Raw genomic sequence first — 17,574 nt, 5'->3', positions numbered from 1 at the left:
CACAACAATCATATATGTACCATTTATATATATTTAATATTTAATTAAAATACTGCAATAATAAGACAAACTTGTAATTTGTAATGCGTAAGTGATTCGAATTGTCTAATTACCTTTTAGTATTTAACATTGAAAGTTTTCATTCCTCCTCTCTCCTACGATTGCCGTGCCCGACAGGGTCCATGATTGTTACCACTATATTTAAGATCTATATTACATTGTGGAGTGCAATAAACGTATTGAGTATTGAGTATTGAGTACTTCATTTTTTTTCTGCGCCAATTTTAAATGAAAGTATTGTATTGTTGCTTGTTGATTTAAAATGCTGCTTAAATAATATCATTGCCTTAATTTCTGGAGTTGGTGGATAAATAGGCGAGCGCTAACGAATACCTCTTTATTCGAGTTTACATAAGTTGTTCATGACAGTTAATGATATTAAATAGAATCAACAGCAACTGGATGAATGCTATGATTTGTGATAAATTGAAAAACAAAATTTTAATCGGAGTTCAAGAAATGACGAGTCGGCCTCGGACACTGAGGGTTCCGTATTGATGGGACTTAAAAAAACAAGTTATCAGAAAAGGAATCACCCATCAAATTTATGACCTCACCGACTGTTGCTTAACTTTGACGTTTTTTCATTATTTTTTGTTTTGCAACAAAAAAAAACATTATCTGTGAAAGTTTCGACTTGACACGCTGTTTAACAAAATTGGATTTACTGTAACGGTTTACTCACGCGTATTTATCGGGGCAGTCCGACTAGTTTCAGTTCGACTCGCGATCCCGCCCATACATCGATACATCATTTAATAATGAATCAGTCTTACGATAGTTATTATAAAAATATGGATTTACTGTTCTCAAAAATGTGGCCTTTGATTTTAAGATATAAGTCGGTCGATAGTCATCACAATTTTAAGCGAAATTTTCCGATATGTAAACGAGAAATAAATATTGCCAATATTGCTGAACACTGCCATTTCCCAACGAGGCTCGTAAACTTCAAAATTAATTAATGCTTCAAAATCTTGTTTCCAAAGCTCTAAAAATGCGATTAAGAGAATTTATGGATCGAAAAAAAATGTTGGTTCTTGCGAATCGCCGTAATTCATTATAATATGCCGCTTGCGAACGCTAATGGGGCAGAATCGATATTGGGGAAAAAATGGCTTTCCGATATTAGATGTTACGATGTAGGAATTAATTGTTGGTTTTGGCAACATTTGTTTCAGTTTGTGTAAGAACTTGCCGTACAATCCTGATAAAATATAAATGCGAAAGTTTGTATGTATGTATGTTTATTCCTCCTTCACACAGTAACTACTAAATGGATTTAGATTAAACTTGTTCCACAGATAGTTTAAAACCTGGATTAACACATAGGATAGTTTTTATCCTGATTTTATATTCCCGTGGGATATAACGGCTGTGGGCATCAGCTAGAACATGTATATTTGTACATACCTACTTATCAATTTTATTTATACTATGTTTAACAATTTTCTTTGTATTTTTACATACCTATTAAAGGTATACCAAGGGTTAAAACTGTACTCTCTTACTGAGGTTCACTGTTTATCTGTTAAGCTCACTATGCTCTATCGCATTAACAGTGATCGCTAAACAATTGAAAAATTCAAAGATGATTTATTTCTGTTGAGGCTATAACAACAAATAAAGATTGAGGTTAGGTAATGCTTAAATAACTTCGTGAAGAAATACAAATAACTAGTAACGATTCAGAAGTGTATTCAACAAATCAATTTCAACATAAAAATCCGATGCTATGAAAGTTAGTCTTGAAAGGTATGATGAACTACAACCAACCGACTCTTTTAATACAGAAAACCTCTCCCCCTACTTTGTCAAGTCACCAACGTATTATTGTGGGCAATAAAAGTTTTATGAATGGACCTTTATACACCAGAACCACTATTTTATTTCATTGAAATAAAGTGCTTTTAATTCTTAAGTTTCCTTTGAAATATGAAATGAGTTTTAAAGCAAATATAATTTAATTTTCAAGGCGTTGAAGATAGTTCAATGGTTGTGCGCGTTTGTATTTCATTTCATCTCTGAATGCACATTAAAAGTGAAGAATGAATAAATTAATATTATTATGAAACTTGCAGTTTTTATTAAAGCGTTTACGAAGAGAATAGTAATGAGATTGGAAACTTAAAAATATACTGTGAGGTTGAGAAAACATGATGACGCAGAAACGGTAATGTTTTGTTTCTCGTTCTATTTAAGTTGATCTTTTATTTCTGTGCGTACATTAGATCGTAAATTCGTAATGTTTTAACTTTTAGAACGGTTTTATTAATATTCTTTTGTGATATCTTATATATTGTAATGGGCATGAATTTTTCTGTACATTTTATTTGGTCAATTTCATTTTTTGGATGATAGGCTTCGGAACAAAATTTGCCAGCTGAAAATACAATTGCGATAAAAACTAATCATACGTGTTAATCCAGGTTGTACAGTATCTGTTTACTGAATATCTTCCAAATTAGTTCAGTGGTTTTTGCGTTAAAAGTATCAAACATACTTATTAACTTACGCGTTTATAGGTACATGCATATTAGTAGGATCTTTATACATGACTGATTGACCTCTAAGTGAATTATTCCAACACCAATCTTTTTCGTTAAACAAGGCCTCCGGTAGCGCGGTAAAAGATTTCGATCGTCCAAAAACTGACCTAAAAATAGTAATGAAACTCCAACAAATTGTAACAAATCGATTTGATTACGTAATTCATTATAACTGGGCTGGATGTGGCGAAAACTGCTGGGTTTTAGTTCGTAAGGTCAAAGTTCATGGTAACGTGTGCTTCTAGCCATATTACTGGTGGACGCTAGTGTGGGGCTAGGAGACTGGAGGATTACCGAAGTGATTTGTGGGTTTTGAGAGTGGTTTGATTCAATTTGTTACCTATTGACTTTAAATGTTTTAGAGAAATGAAAAAGTAAGGTAAACAGAAGTTTTGGGACATTATACGTTCTCTTTTGTCCAAGAATCGTAATTGAATCGAAATGTGTGTGTTAACTTTTTTTAAGCGCGTCTACCGGGGAATATGTGAGGGGTTTCTCAAACATTCAAATGACATGCACGAAGACACCTAGACTCTATACAAGCATTCAAGAATCACCTAAAATCTTTTCCTACGCGCGGGTCGAAGCCGCATGCAACAAGCACGACGCACACAAGTTATTTGAGGACCCATCAGTTATTGAAAAATTACGACAAACTTCTAAATGTTTTAAACATTACATTTAATATACGACCGGTCTTATATATCAGTCTGCTTCTAAATCCTAGTTTACACACAAAATTGTCTATACCCGAAATATCGCGTCAGCTCTCTATACCTATCGCCGCTGGTTTTCTGGCCCCACCCATAACATTCGGTTTGACATGGCAGTATAGCACGCGAGCGCCGTATAAAGCCCCGCTCGCCCGGGACACACTATTTAGGTTATTAGGCAACTCACGCCTATGCCTATTTCTACCTAATTGAAAGTCTGAATTACCCTAAAAATAATCTAATTGGAGCAACTGTCATGATTTGATATGGAGACACAATTAGGAAGCTTATTTGTTTCAGTTTTTAGACTTCTTTCGTTTATATTTTGATCGTTTTTTGTAATTCTCAAAGGAGACGTAATTGAAGTTATTAGGTTCGAAAGTTTACAATGTTAAGGGATATTTTTGGGACATAATTATTTATGAGTGTCAAAAAATTTATTCTTATTTGTCTTTGTCTTTGTCACTGAAAACACTTGGGTCTAAATTAGTCATTGTACACGTCCCTGTGAAATAGATTTATGGTAAGTAAATTTTGCAATCCCCATTGTCAAAAACTATTATTATTTGAACTAGAAGAGTACAGCCTTAATAAGCTATTCCTGCAGTCAAACTAAGTAAACATACCTTCCTCTTTAATCTAAATTATTTCCCCAATTGTAATACAAACATTATGAAACAATGTTGCAGGTACATTAATACACCGAAGCTATACCGCATTGGGGTGATTGACACTACGTAATAAAAACCAAATGACTATCACAAGTTCCATTCCAACAAGACAACACAGTGTGCGCCGTGTTACCTTTTGCCAACAAAGTTTTGTAAGTACAAATGAAGCGGCGCACGGGTTTACACGCCATCTCTTTGTGTTACGTGTCTGAGTTTCAGCGAGACGTTTTAAAGGAAACTTTGGCTTGTTAAGAATTTACAGTAGAATGGCTGGACGTCCTGGCAGTTATTGTGTAATAGGGATGAAAGGCTGCCTATCGCTATGCCTAGGAAAAAGAGAGAAAGGAAAAAGTAGTGAGACTGCATTTTGCAATACCTTCAATGTTTTTCTAACTGATTCAATGTGTGTCTAAGTATGATTATATTTTATATATTATATTATAATACTCGTTATATTTTTTATTATGAACAGTCTTTCATACGTCTCTTTTAGTGCCAGTTGTCCGAGTAGTATGAAGATAATGAAACTAGAAACTTCTCGATGAAGACTTCACAATTAGAAGGACACGCTTTTCCACTATGCAACTTAAATTCTAAAGATTAAAGTAACTTTGAAATTTGATCCCGGATCAAAGTTCATTTTTGATTAAGGGAGATCATAATGCGAAGTGTCACACATTAGTAAGGAACTTGTAATTGGTTATGTATAAAAAAAGTTCACTTATCTATACTATACTAATCTATATTAATATATAAAGGTGAAGAGTTTGTTTGTTTGTTTGAACGCGCTAATCTCAGGAACTACTGGTCCAAATTGAAAAATTCTTTTTGTGTTGAATAGACCATTAATCGAGGAAAGATTTAGGCTATAAACCATCACGCTGCGACAAATAGGAGCGAAGATGCAATGAAAAATGTGAAAAAAACAGGACGGGTATAAATCATGACTTATATCTTCTTCTAACCACGCGGACGAAGTCGCGGGCAACAACTAGTATTAAATAAAGCTCAAGCTTTTATTTTGAGGGTCTACCGCAGTAAGGAATTTAATACTTTTGTACACAAGACACCCAGACTCATTCGTGTTTCACACAAATGCTTGACACGTCGCGGTCGCTCATAGTAAGTTTGGCGTGGTGACCTCAACCACTCGGCTAACCTTGCACTCAAGTAATTTAATAACGCATCATTATAAATTACGCGTCGCATTGTCAGTGAAGGGCTCCCAAACAACTAAACCGATTTTAATAAAATTTGGACATCATTCGAAATTTGATCCAACTTAAAGATTATAAAGACTTTATAAACTTAGTTTTTGTCTATATAGTTATCATTGTTTATTAGGGAGTATGAAGTTCGCTAAGACCGCTAGCATTAAATATGTAATATGCTAAAACAAGATAATAATGTTTGTAGAAAGTCTTCATATTTCTTTAGTCGCCATTTGACTACAGAAATAAATAAACAGGCTTAGACCAGTATATTCCGTTGTTGCATAAAAGTGCTGGAAAGAGGTAATCTGAGATGGTACATAAATTCCGCGCAGTTATTAATATTTGTGTTGTGGAGTTCATTTAAATTCTGTTGAGTGTCGAGAAGTAGGAACGGTTTTCTAGTATTTTACTTTTCAGAAATATACTCGAAATTATCACTTTCAGGGTTTTGTATCCAAAGAGTAAAAACGATGGCTTCGCAGTCTGTCCTTTTGTCTTTCACCAAGCTGTATCTCGATAACCATAATAGCTAGGCAGTAATATTTTTCACAGGTAATGAATTCATACCAATATGAAATGAACATGAAAATTGGGGCGACGGCGACGTCATAAATGTGATAATTGACCATTTTTTTTGTAAATTATTTTTCTTTTTCTAATTATACGGAAACTTCAGTTTCACGAGTCCCCTCGAACGTGAGTGATAAGTAAATTTGATCATAAAGCAGGCTGCTTATCGCTACCTCTTAATCTAACAGTATGGCATTTGAAGCGAGATAGAGCTAGACAAGGCGTAGAGTGACACCTTATTCGACCAATTCAAAACTTACTCTGGGACTAGTTTATTACTACGCTTTTATTAGCTTCACTTGTATGTTATGACATACATACATACGAAGTATACGAACACACAAAACGTGCTAAATAGATATTACAATTAACTGTGTTATACAAACTAACAGTCATAACAAACACGTTTACTGTGTATGTTTACATTGAAAACGTAATTAAACTATTCAATCTATTGTATTATTTACTCGAGTAGAGCGGTAGAGGCGCGTGCCTGTCGCCCGCTAGATGGCATTAGTTTCTATGTAACTAATACTAGCCGAGCGTTCAAGCGTTGGAATGTTAATTAATAGTGTAAAGAAACCGTTTGCTGGTGTTTTTGGGCATAAATTTCTGTAGGCTGTGTTATTGATTGTTCGAAGTATACAATCAGAGTTGAATAATTTAGTAGGTGAATTAACTGTAAGACGTTAATTAGCTTTTCAAAGCAATTTGATTTGTGAAAACTGGTCCGGGAAAGTAGGCCTATTTTTTTTCTTAGTTAGGTTTAAGATTATTTATAATCACTTTTCGTTTCATTTTTCTTTTGAAGAAAAAGACAAAATATCTCTAATTTCCTATTTCTAACTGTCAACATTATTCATTATCTTAGTGAATTCCGTAATATTGTTTGTATCAAAATACCAAAAGCTTTTTTCATACTTTATGATTCAAGTCTTAGTACGTTATTCGCTAGCAACGTTTTTTTTTACTTTAAATATATATAGAAGGTGTATTGGACATTTATTACCATTTATACTAGCCCATCACACCTCTGCCCTTGACTGTCGCCCTTCCTAATATCAACTCTATATAAATATTTCCATGTATGAGTTGCACAAGAGACGCATAGACGTCGTGACGGCGAGACTTGGAGGCGCGGCAGCGAGCCAACTCTACCCCTCGGCTGTAGGCAATTGGTGGAATTTGAACATTTTGGAATGTGTCTGGTGTGGTGGATGACTGTGAATGGATTAATTAAGATAATAAAGATTAAATTTAAAAAATAATTCCTAATAAAACGTATGTGGTTGCTTGCTCATGTTTTTTTAATAGAATATTCAAGAAAGATTGAAATTAAGTATATATTTTAAAAACTGGTAGTATTTTATCTATATACTAATATATAAAGCTGAAGAGCTTTTTTGTTTGTTTATTTGAACGCGCTAATCTCAGAAACTACTGGTCCGAATTGAAAAAATATTTTTGTGTTGAATAGACCATTCATCGAAGAAGGCTTTGGGCTATAAACCATCACGCTGCAACTAATAGGAGCGAAGATACAATGGAAAATGTGAAAAAGACAGGGCCGGTATAAATCATAACTTATATCTTCTACCCACGGGGACGAAGTCGCGGCCAACAGCTAGTATGAAAAGAGATGTAAAGAGTTTTTATATTTTAGTACTCACTGTTTAAGTATGTATATTTAAACAGTTACACGGTTAATTATAACTATAATCACTCTACAAAGAATAAAATAATAAATAGGAAAAACAGGTGGATTAGGAACTGACCATTTTTAAAACTGCACCGTAACATGAGATTTACACAGTTGTGTCGAACCACCGACAAAAAAAGTTTGCTTACAACCTAACGTAATATTTTTTTACCGGAAAGCTCAATTGCTTCATATAGAAGTTTAAATTCGGAACTAGATTCTCTTTATAGCCAGTATTTTCACTTTAATAGCATTAACGGGTTTTCGATACTGGCTGGCTTTACATGTGGTTTTAATAAAGTTCTTATTTTGAAATTATGCGAATATATATTCTTTTTTTTTATCACAAGACAAGGCTGTGTTTAATATCGTGTGATGTTTCATGCCAGTTACCATAGGGTTATTTGCGTGGAAATACACTAAATATTTATGGTTATAGCACCGCATAAAAAGTATAGGTGTAAGCATATTGTATAGCTTTGTCGAATTATGATATTCGTTATAGGTTCACAAATATAAAATCATAACTGTTCTGGTAATGATACCTACATCATTTATTAATCTATTCACAAAAAAAACACGCATCTCATCATTTTCTATTTCAAAATGATAATTTTATACTAGCAAGCATCATTAAAAATAAATATTCAACTTATTTTCCCGTTCTAAAAAGGTAGTTTAGTCTAGCAAGTAATACTTAAAGCTAGAAAAAGTAACGGTTAAAACATAAACCTTCAGGCTACGTTAAATATACCTTGAATTTCCAAGCAACGCAAAATGAGCGATGGCAATGGCTCGCAATTATTTCTAGAGAGCGCTACGGCGTAGCTCTAGCCGTAGCCCGTAGCTCGTAGCGGCCTCAGGTTGCTACAGCCTTAATGCGCTCTACCTGGATAGCAAGAGCGGGTATGTATTATGTTGTTAGGATTATACCCGAGTTATGTAATTATTATGCTCAGTATTAACTAGGTGTAGTGTAAATCAGATTATTGTAGACCATACGATATTCAGGCGGTGGGAAATCTTGGTACATTTCTAAAGTGAGTTTATAAAATGTATTTTTTTTAAATTCAAATTATATATTAAGGGGATTACTTTTATATAGTTTGGTTGTTGCTCTTATTTTTAATGAAAGCAAAGGATGGGGAATAAGTAGAAACCAAAAGTTTAGGTTTCATAATGCTGTCTATAATCTAAGTATGAATACTATCAAAAATAAAGATTTTGCTCTATACTTTAAATATGTCACGACTAACGAGATATTTCAAATAAAGGTTTCCGGACAAGACCTTACCTACCCCGTACATAAGTAACCAACACAATCATTGAAAATAAAGGTACATTTAAAACCCCTAACCTGTCGACATCCTTTGAAAACTCAAACAGTCTTTCAAATTCATATATCAACACAGCTATTACCTCTTTTCAATAGCGACACAAATTTTATTACGTCCACATAGAGTCTGCAAACTTGAATGGCTTCGGAATCAAATATAAGGAGAGCGGTCCGCGGCCAGTGGACTGCGCTCGCCTTTGACGCTCTACCCTCTAGTATTACTGAGGTATTTTCGTAGGAAATATAAGAGTTTGTATTTTGATTTCCAGTTTTTGATGTTTATTGATATGGAACTTGCATTTCGTATCGTTTATTTGAAAAATAATCAGTTTCTCTTTCTTTTTTTAGTGCTGTAAGCATGTAGAGTTCAAAAGGCAGGTAGTTTTAACCAAAACAAAACATGCTGTTATTTGACTCGATAATTCGTGCCTTGAATAGAGATTTACTCATTTGCATATACCTGTATGACGGTTCAAGGTTGTTGTTCTTCAATGTCTAGCACAGAAAATAATTCTGTGATATTTCACGTTAATAAAATATCTGAGAATTAATTTATCTCTTAAAATGCAGGAATACCTAGTTTAAGAAGTAGCAGTTATTGCATAATCCAGATTTTAGCAACAAGTTCATTATTATACCTCTTTGTAATAATATCATTATATATTTTTGTAAAAAAATAAATTATAATTATTTTCGGAAGTATTTTATTTTCTTAACCCGTGGCTGGTATCTCAGCGTATTATTATTAAAGGCTCAATTACACCGATTTATGCACACACTTTAGCTTATAAGGAAATAGTCTCCCCTTCTCTTGTAAGGAACCAATCAAAACATTGCACTCTCTGAATAGGCTAAAGAGTCAAAGAGGCTTATTGAAGTGACCTCACTCACGGAAACCGAGGGATCTCTTGATACGAAGCCAATAGTCAAACTTCAAAATAAACACACTACAAACAAATAAATTAGTGGTTTTGATATAATATGAATAGTTTCCTCTTTCCTTATACAAACTCGATATTCGAATTCAAAAGGGTTCCGGAAATTGAGGGCAAAGCTAAGTTCTATTGTGGTGTGTACTCTTGTATCGATTCAATTTGCATTTGTTTAGGAGCAGTGGATTCCTAGATGTATTGATAATATGGCTTTGGAAAATATTTAAATGTATATCTTTAAGACTAAAAATATTTTAATGTTAAGCCACAAAGGGAATAGCTGATAGTACACTTGAAATAAAAACTTAGAAAATGGACATTAATAACCCACTAAACTTTGTAAGAACTAAAAATCTTATCTTTTCACTTGACATAACAATTTCCCCACAAAACCAGCGAACCGGCAAAGATTTTTCGTCCTGAAAGCGAACCTATCGTCCAACAGCACACACAACTGTGTGGACCTAGTTCGGTTCGTGTGAAGTGCCTCTAATGTGTTTGTCTGGTGTCACCAGCTGCCGGCTCTCACGTCTGAAAGTGTCTTACTCGCTTCATGTCGCTCTAGACTTGATTTTCTTTTGAAATATTTTATCAGATAGTGTTTCAGAGTAGGTTGACGTTAGTTGTTGGCAAGCTGTTGCTAAGCTAGGGAATTTCTGAAGATTTCTTGTCTATATTTAGTTCCTTATAAGAGCAGCCCCTGATTCCGGTAGAGTTTCAAAATACAGAGTCTTATACATTTCTGTCAAATGCAGCTGCGATAGACGATAAACGATCTATTTGTTATCGCCCACATAGCACGAATCATCTTTCTTAGTATACATGTCAATATACATATTACAAAAATTTGCCTTTCAGAACCTATGGAGAAAATGGTGGACTACATTGTCAGGTATCTCAAAACGACAGTCACTTTATGTAGAGTTCGAACAGTTTAAGTCATAAAAACGTCATCGTAACATTGACTCTAATAATTCTCGAATACCTACGCAGCGAAATTATAGGTTTTGCAAAATCATTGAATGTCCTTTACCCTCAGCAATAGACTCTCACAGCAGGAGTATAGTTGTTGTGGGAAAGAGACAAGGCTATGTGAGATGTAGAGCGCTATCTTGCTTCAACAAAAACAAGAGTCCTCGTTTGTAATTTCATAGTAAGTACGCTGATATTGGACATCTCTTATAACGTAGCATATTTATGGCTACCCTTTCAAATGGCTGGAGATAGCTTACTCAGGGTTTTGGGTAATTATTTACGATATTCCTTAAAGATCGTTAATATTTGGTTTGAGGTATTTTAGGTATGTTGAGTTTCTTTGTCTGTATCTTGAGATATGAAGATTGCGTTTATTGAAAAAGGAACGACGGTAAATTAGGTTTTACTGTACGTATTTCCATTCTAAAGTAATTTAAGATAAGAAACGGTTGAGGATAGATACCTAATAGAGTTGTTCTGCCTGTCTGCTTATTGACTAATACAAAAATTTTTGATACACAAATTTAACATTAAAAAATTAAATTGATAAGGTTAAATAGAACATTCACACTTCTAAACCAAATCATCATCATTATAGGTGTGAAAAACTTTACAAAATTAATTAACAAGGTCTGAAGACATCATAAAAAGACAAAAGATAAATTAATTACACGAAGGGCGGCGGAAAGGGTAAAAGGTACCATTTTAGTGCCGACAGTAATAAGTGTTGATGTTTACAAGTGTACCGTCAGCGGCAACGCTTTATTAAACACTAACATTTGAAATGTACAGATAGGAAAAACATTGTTTTAAAATGTTTGTTTTAGTTGCAACGTTTTGTAGTAAATTATGTGTGGGTACTAATTATATTCTGTTATTTTTAATTGGTTTGTTGAAAACGGTATTATCATTTGTCTGTTTTCTAAAGTTATTATTGTAATACAAATTTAAACAATATGTTTTATTTATGTTAACACTGGGTATAATGCCACACGCGAGAATATTACACGAGAAAAGCTTGTATTATGAGTACTAAACAACTGATAATTATATGTATAAAATTCTAAATACATGCATAAATTACACTCAGACACAAAAGAAATTATCGTGTTCTTCAGAAAAACATTTGTCCTGGCTAGGAATCGAACTCACGACCTCCGATATAGCAGCCAAGGCCACTAACCGCTCGACCAACAGTCCAGTGGAACAAACACCACGTTTAAATAAAAACTCCTTTCTATTTATCCGGTAATACCATCAGACGTGCTTGGTGATTGCGGCCTCACCGCGGGGAAATCTACGCCGAACGGTTTCCCGATATATTTCTCAAGTCATCACTTTATTTCCAACTTTAAAGGAACGATGTGAACCACAATCACTACATTTTTTGCAGGTGTGTAAAAAAGACGCCGCTATAGACGCTCTAGTAAGCTTTCTCGCTTCCTCTACTACTAGTTTTACATTAAGTGTTGCTGGTAGGTGTTTAGTTTCAGCTGTGGGATCGGGTTTGAGGTCAAGGCCGCGTTTTAGAGGTATTTGTTAGTATGAACTGAGAATACAATTCAATGTTTCAGGCATGGTTGATTTATAGCGTAAATAGGAGGATTTAGGTTGGATTATAGATTGAATTGAAAAAATCTTTATGAGAAGCATTATAAATGGAAAAAAGCAAGATTTATACGAACACATTTATCATACTTTCTACTTATAAAAAACTATTTCAAGATGTAATGGTAAAACCTATGCACGTGGGGACTGGTGACGTCACTTGTCGGTAACAACTGTACTGAGACGTGACGATTCTTATTTTTTTACTACGCGAGAAAAAATCAGATGGACTTACCTAATTGTTTTTCAAGACAAATACCTAATCGATGGTAAAAGAGATTTAAAAAGGGTAAAAAGAAGTAAGAGATATAATGAAATAGTAGTTTAATGACATAAAGTTCTTATTGTCCCTAAATCCACTCAAACATGCTGTAGTCATATATTACAGAGTGTTCGGGTTTAACAACACCCTTAAAACGAAACTGCTAATTTGGCACAATGTTAATTAATCCGGCTGATATCTTAGATCTTTAGTACCTTAAACTTAGACCCTTGTAAACTTAGGTCTCGACACTAAGTTATTTCTTGGTAAAAGGTTAGAGAAAGGATGAACTTACTAGGATATCACATCATAATTTTTCTCTGATGAGCTGCAACTATCAGCAAGTACTTAAGAGTAAAATTATTGGAGCTGTCGCAGTGAGAAGGCGATTTACGACGTATAAAAGGCTTCCACATCACCAAAGAATATTATTTTATGAGTTCCAGGTGGATACATTGTTTTGTTGTTAAGGATAAAATGGTTTCTAATGACAAAATTATGTTTATTTGTACAAAAATATGTAAAACACAATTTATAAATGAGGAAATGGAAGGGAAAAAATAGGAAGTGTAAAAAAACCATTAGACCCAATATTGGATGCAATTGCTTTTGATAATTTTCCCACTAAACTCCACAAAACAAAAACCTTCACAATAGCGTAATTTACAAAGGCTGAACAAAAACTGCTTCGTGGTAAACCTCTTTTTCGTCCCTTAACAAATACAGCACATTTATCTACGCGTACAATTGACAGACGTAATGGGAAGTGATTATCCCTTCCGACCTTGTACAGTGACGTCATAAAACAGGGGTCAAAGGACACCGGACCCTCATAGGCCATTTAAAGGCATCGTTTTTGGACCCCGTATCTCGGCATGAAATAATGAGGTGTACTGTTAATGAGGTCGAATTTAAAATCTTTATTTTGTGACGAATTAATAAAGTGGCTGGTTTGTGTGCTTTTTGGCGGCTTAGGTATTGAAGTTGCCAGTTCAATTATGTTTTTATTTCGCTGTGTTATATTTTGGCTTCGTTCTCAATTTAATAAATTTTCGGGTGAATACAAAATCACTTGTCCACTTTGCGAGCTGGCAACTAAAGGGCCTTGTACTCATATCTTATGTTCAGTCCTTTGGCAATAAATACAAGTGGTACCGTAAAATACCGAAATATACCGTAAATACAGAGGACTAGAGGAGATGCGATCTATTAGTTCATTAATCGCACATTTTCAGTCATATGCACTTAGCGGAGTCTTTACGATAGTATTTCGATTTACACTTTGGGTAAGGAACCATAAGAAAAACGATAGAAGTAACGTACAAGTAGTAAGTAGATATTTCCTGAAACTATTCTTATGAAAGTTTCATATGAAGTCATAACGGGTAGGCTGCCGGCAGCAGAAGATAGGAGAATGGTTCAATTAATATTTAATATGATAATGTTCGCTTGCCTACAGTACACACGCTCGAGTCTTCTCAAGTGCTAAATTTTCCTCGGGCTAAGAGGCGTGGTCTAGGATATAAGAGGCTTGCTGGCTCCGCTACAAAATATTTTCGAATTCATGTACATATTATCTTTGCTTTGCCAGACAGGGTATGTCATTCCACTAAGATTCGTCTGTTTTACATACTCAAGATATGCTACATTGTGTGTAGAATTGCAAATTAAATAAGAATCAGTATGAATTAATACAAGAAAAACAAGATTTACAAAATATCCATAAAAAAATTACATAAAATTCAGCTATTGTCTGAAACGATACGGTAAAGCGTAAGATACCAATAAAGATTTTTGTCCGTGCTTTCGTCACTTCTCAAATGAGATATAATATAACGGAAAAATAAATACAACAGAATCATCATTGGCCTAGTCTTTTCCCAACTATGTTGGGGTCGGCTACCAGTCTAGCCGGTTTCAGCTAAGTACCAGTGTTTTACAAGGAGCGACTGCCTGTCTGACCTCCTCAACCCAGTTACCTGGCCAACACGATACCCCTTGGTTAGACTGGTTGTCAGACTTCCAAGCTTCTGACTACTTGTAATGACTGTCAAAAATGTAAGAATAACAGCCGGGAACCACAATTTAACGTGCCTTCCGAAACACGGAGGGACTTAATACAACAGAATACTGATTTAAAATGTGATATACATAGGGGGATCGCTTATCAATTGTGTCCCCACAAGATTTCTCGGCAGCGCCTTCTAAGTAATTCTCAAAAGGAAAATGTCATCGGATTAAAGGGGATACTAGTACTAACAGTTAATTATAATTTGCTGCATGTTTACGGTATATTCATTAACGTGTTATACCTACTCATGCCTAATATACTTGATATTGGGTAGCCTGGAGTGTATGCTAAGTTATATACATATACCTACACGATCCTCTAAAAAGGTTGTCAAAGATAAATACTGGTGTGATAAAAGTAAAGGCAGAAAAGAGGTGAAGATGATATAATATGGAAGGTTAGTTGTTTATGTTAAATAATATTGTTTAAACAACAAAAACGTAGAATCGAAATTGAAATAAAGGACTACTGAGAAAAATGGAATGATTTTTTATAGGACCAAATGACTATTTCGCATTGAATGAAAAATAATCATAAAAGTTGCTAAAGCAGTCTGAAGTTCAGAGGTTTTAGAATAGGAGTTGAGAACCTTCTTATTTTTAAGTATGTTGAAAAACAGGCAAGTTTTGTGTGGAACTACGAGTAGAGTAGAGTAGTATCATTATGGCAAAAATAGGGTAAACAAAAATATTTTTTTAACAGAAAATGGTCACCTATCAAAATTACGACTGTTTGGTATTCGCCTAACCTCATTTAAGTCGGCTTCTAGTTTGACCTCTACATCAATAAACTAATGCCCCCTTTTCAAGATACCTATTATTTCAAAACGGGCACCTAACCCCGAGTAGACGATAATTGATTTTCAGTTACCTATTCCAACCGTTGTATAATCAAACATAGTAAGTAGTATAACATAGTTCGCAGTTCATGAACTGAACATAAGTGATGTTTCGGTTAACCAAACAGCTGTGGTCGTAGCAAACTGTTAGCCGGCCGCAAGCAATCGATGGTTGTTCGCGGCGCATATTAATTAAGCTTACCAGCACGACGATTTGTTTGTGGTCAGCTGTGGCGCAGACGTTTATGCGGTTGCTATGACAACGTCATTAGTTTTGTATTGCTATTTTCAACTGCAGAATTGTGGATTAGGGTATACATTTTGGTGATGAAACTATTACATGCAAATATGTTGCCCTATTTATAAATATGCTTTATTATTACTCTGTCAATCGTTGGAGGATTTTAAGTTAAAATAAACCTTCAGCAACTGACAGAGTTTAAGTTAAAAAATTAACTTAGGTAAGTTCGAAATTACGAAGTTTCATTCTATTTTACTAGATTTTTAGAACGACTTAATATATTTTTATAATAACTATCGTGAGACTGATTCATTATTAAATGATGTAACGGTTTACTCACGCGTATTTATCGGGGTAGCCCGACTAGTTTCGGACCCAACCGGAGTCCTTAATCATGAGCAGACGCGGCGGGATCGCGAGTCGAACTGACGTCAGCGGCCGCGCATCTCGCTGCGTAGCGCCGCGCCCGCGCCGTGAGCGGCGGTGGGGCCGGCGACGCCGGTGGCGCGGGTGGGGGGTCTGCTGTCGTCATTGGCATCGTCCGTGCTCCCGTACTGGCTGAGTCAGTGCATACTATGCTGACCGCGTCGCTCTCCAGGCTTGGCTTCATATGACATAACGCAGCATTCAGTGCTGGTTTCCACGCTGCCGGCAGTGTCCATCCACGGTCTCTGTTGAAATTCGGGTGACGGCTGATTTCTATAGCCTCCCGTACTTTTCGCGGCACGAAGTATTTCTCCTTCGCTAGTACGGAGGCTTTGTCAAAACGTATGAAGTGTGCCGTCCCCGCATTACACACATGTTCTGCCACTGCCGACTTGTCGGTGTCCATGTTCTTCATGCTGCGTATGTGTTCGCCCAGTCTGGTTGCTACATTACGCCGGGTTTCCCCAATGTAGCTCAGGCCGCAATCGCACGGTATTTTGTATACTCCCGGGAAGTCTAAAGGATCCTTGTCCTTGGGAGAGCGGATCATCTGTCGCAGTTGTCCGGGCGGCCGATAGATCGTCTTGATGCTATATCTCCGGCGTAACAAGCGACCTATCTTGTCTGTGACACCCTGCACGTACGGTAAGTACGCAGGAGTCCGCTCAGCCTCCGCCGGACGCTTACGAGCTTCACCCGCAGATCCCAGGAGACGTCTACACTTGCGCCACTGATATCCGTTGCGCTCTAATACGTCACGTACATGCCTCAGTTCCGCATTGACGTAATCATGGTCGCATAGAGCGAGTGCTCGGTTCAGCAGCGTACGAGGCACCGAAGATAGGTGTGAGGGGTGGTGATGAGAGTCGGCCCGTAGGTACCGGTCTGTGTGCGTTGGCTTCCGGTATACGGTATGAGTCACCCGTCCGTTCGGCTCTCGAATGACCAGTACGTCCAGGAACGGTAACTTTCCTTCTTTTTCCTCCTCTATGGTGACCTCTATCTTCGCGTGCACCCGATTTAGGTGTGACGTCAGGTCCTTCAATGAGTCCCGGGCGACGACAGCAAAAATATCGTCTACATATCGCCACCAGTATCGCGGTTTCACGTTTGCAGACTCTAGTGCTTTTTCCTCGAACCACTCCATAAAAATGTTAGCCACAACGGGCGCCAGTGGTGAGCCCATAGCCACTCCGTCAATTTGGAGGTAAAAGTCCCCTCGCCACAGGAAATATCCACTTTTGAGACAATACGTGATACTCTCAACGTAGCCAGTAGGTAGTGTAGTTCCGCCTAAAAGGGTTGTGATTATTTGTATGACCTCATCTACTGGTACGTTGGTAAACAGCGACGTAATGTCAAAACTAACCATTATATCTGTGTCCTGCAGCTGTATACCCTCTAGCAAC

At 36.1% G+C, this 17,574-nt stretch overlaps 1 protein-coding gene across 1 annotated transcript; it reads right to left on the bottom strand.

Moving 5' to 3' along the window:
* Nucleotides 1-6,794: 6,794 nt before the first annotated feature.
* Nucleotides 6,795-17,537, bottom strand: LOC113494085. Its single transcript, XM_026872231.1, has 2 exons — nt 16,929-17,537; nt 6,795-6,998 (listed from the first exon to the last, which is right to left on the bottom strand). The coding sequence occupies exons 1-2, from the start codon at nt 17,535-17,537 to the stop codon at nt 6,795-6,797; spliced, it is 813 nt and encodes a 270-aa protein (XP_026728032.1).
* Nucleotides 17,538-17,574: the final 37 nt, after the last annotated feature.

This window comes from Trichoplusia ni, chromosome 5 (assembly GCF_003590095.1).
Source record: "Trichoplusia ni isolate ovarian cell line Hi5 chromosome 5, tn1, whole genome shotgun sequence".
Classification (NCBI taxonomy): Eukaryota; Metazoa; Arthropoda; class Insecta; order Lepidoptera; family Noctuidae; genus Trichoplusia; species Trichoplusia ni.
The sequence above is the reverse complement of the archived record's forward strand: the minus strand, read 5'-3'. Positions and strand labels throughout refer to the sequence as shown.

What these genes read in the sequence shown, in the direction of transcription:
- LOC113494085 (XM_026872231.1), bottom strand. Translation starts at nt 17,537, where the DNA reads ATGGTTAGTTTTGACATTACGTCGCTGTTTACCAACGTACCAGTAGAT. An exon ending in TCAATGCGGAACTGAGGCAT is followed by an intron (nt 6,999 to 16,928) that starts GTACGTGACGTA and finishes ATCCATTCACAG; the next exon opens with TCATCCACCACACCAGACAC.